This window comes from Austrofundulus limnaeus, unplaced genomic scaffold, assembly GCF_001266775.1.
Source record: "Austrofundulus limnaeus strain Quisiro unplaced genomic scaffold, Austrofundulus_limnaeus-1.0 Scaffold518, whole genome shotgun sequence".
NCBI lineage: Eukaryota > Metazoa > Chordata > Actinopteri > Cyprinodontiformes > Rivulidae > Austrofundulus > Austrofundulus limnaeus.
In genome coordinates, this window is record NW_013952920.1 from 157959 (window position 1) to 160173 (window position 2215).

The 2215-nt window shown below is 38.4% G+C and overlaps 1 protein-coding gene across 2 annotated transcripts in view; it reads left to right on the forward strand.

Annotated features, from left to right (window-relative positions):
• The window catches only part of pcsk7 (proprotein convertase subtilisin/kexin type 7), a 27618-nt gene that overhangs the window by 23501 nt on the left and 1902 nt on the right, over window positions 1-2215 (forward strand). The window contains exons 13-16 of one of the 2 annotated variants that reach the window (XM_014026031.1): window positions 574-748; window positions 875-969; window positions 1141-1246; window positions 2016-2133. In XM_014026031.1, the coding sequence (XP_013881485.1) occupies window positions 574-748; window positions 875-969; window positions 1141-1246; window positions 2016-2133 (494 nt within the window). The remainder of the gene's footprint in view (window positions 1-573; window positions 749-874; window positions 970-1140; window positions 1247-2015; window positions 2134-2215) is intronic. The other variant, XM_014026032.1, reaches the window with a different exon arrangement.

The following is a 2215-nucleotide window of genomic DNA, read 5'->3' on the forward strand; positions in this document are numbered from 1 at the left end:
GCTCTCTGGTTTCATTTAAAAGAGTCGATCATCAGATATTGTCCAAGATTAACCTTCAGGATGGATATAGCTCGCTAGCAGCCTCGCACCGATGACCTATGCATGTCATCATTTACCCAGAATGCTTTGCTTGTATGTATAATGGCCCCGTCCGTGTTAAAATATATTTATATAAATTATAAAAACTGAACATTCTACAGTATTTTTACAGTCTTTATTTTACTGTTAAAATATATATTTATCAAATAAAGTCTAAAGTTACAACTAATCAGGGATCCCTTTAAAGGATGAATGGGATCGGCTCTGAGCTCCCTCTTGTTTGCAGTGGTGACTAACGAGTTGACAAATGAGGTCCGGAGTCTCTGTCTGACCTGGAGTTTGATGTCTGTAGTGAGAATAGGGAGCAGGTGGAAAAGAGGACTCAGTCAGAAGAAGCAAAACAAAACCGATGTGCGTAAATAAGATGACAGACGGCGTAACGATGAAGATGGCGGTGATGATCAAAGGATCAAATTCTCCTCTTTACAGAGTGGTCAGAAACATGTTGGTTTCTATTCACAGAAACTGAGTAAAGTTTTTTTTCTCCTTCAGTCTCTGCTGCTGACCTGAGGCAGTCTGGGATGGAGACACTGGAGCATGTTGCCATCACCATGACCATAAGTCACCCATGTCGTGGTAATGTGGAGGTTGTGCTGGCGTGTCCCAGCGGTATGACATCTGTCATTGGAGCTCGTCGGGTCATCGACAGGTATGTGCAGACCGTAGGATGACTTGGAGTTGAGTTGAGATCGTTTTTTTTTAAGAGAGAACGAAAGATCATACAGAGAAATAATAAAATAAATTTTAATAAAATGTTGTCCTTTTGTGTATACAGAGATCCTTCAGGTTACCAGGACTGGACTTTCTCCACTGTGCGCTGCTGGGGAGAGAAGGCTGAAGGCCAGTACACCCTGAAGATATCAGACCACAGTAAGACACTGGAACACACACACACACACACACAGGGCAGGAGCTGTGAAGTGACGACAAAGAGTTAAAAACACAAACACACATGTTTCTCATCTCTGAGGAGCGCGTTTGAGTTTTAACTGTCAATGAGTTCAGATTCCTCAGCTCTCTGACTCGTCTGTGTTTGTGTAGAAGACGATGCGTCGGCGCAGTGTGCCGCAGTGGGAGTGTTGAAACAGTGGAAGCTCACGCTCTACGGTTCCTCTATGACTTACATCCAAGTTAAGGACAGACAGAAGTAAGTACTGTCACTTTAAAAAACACTGCTTCTCTTATAGTTTACATCTCTAAACTAAAGAAATCACTTATTATGTGAAAATGTAATGTCAGTGCTGAGTCCTGAATGATTTTGCTGAAAAAACTGAGCTGAAAGCTAAATGTACCAAATCAGTAGCTTAAAATAGCAACATGTTAGCTAAGAGTTAAAAGAAGCAAAACACTAGCTAAAACCAAAAGTAGTGAAACCATAGGTAAAACATAAAAAGTAAAACACTACCTCAAGTTAAAAGTAGTAAGATGCTACTTTAAAAAAATAGCAAAATGTCATCTAAAAGTAGCCAAATGCTAACTTAAAAAAATGCTAAAGTAAAACTCTGGCTAAACATAACAAACATCCAGCTAAATACAAATAACAATGAGTTAAAGGTACTTTAAAGTGTTAGCTACATTTAGCAGAATGTTTGCTCTGAACCAAAATTAGCATTAGCAGTATTAGCAGAAGTATGTCAAAGTCAATTTCAAATGGTTTTGAAAGGATCTCAATTATGTTTTGTATAAAAAAAAGTTTAAATATTTAGAAATATAAAAGTTACACCAACTTAAAGTCGTAGCACACATCTACTGTATGAGTTGAATGTTTTTGTACATGAATGGTTCAATTAGCACAAAGTGTACAGCAGTAAATAGACTGAGTAAAACGATAGTTTGATTGCTTATTTCATTGACACAATAAATGATTTGCTGTTTCGACTGAATGATGTGCGTGCTGATTATTTGTTTATATTCAGGCTGGTAGAAGAAGCCATGAGTGGTAAATATTTGGACAGCAGCTTCTCGCTGCCCTGTCCTCCAGGCTTGGATATCCCCCCAGAGATCATCAGGCCTTTTACTTCCAACACCCTCAAGGTAAATATAACTGTTTAAATGTTCCCTCAATCTCTAATTGATGTTGTACATTTACAGACAACATATATATACAGTATATAAT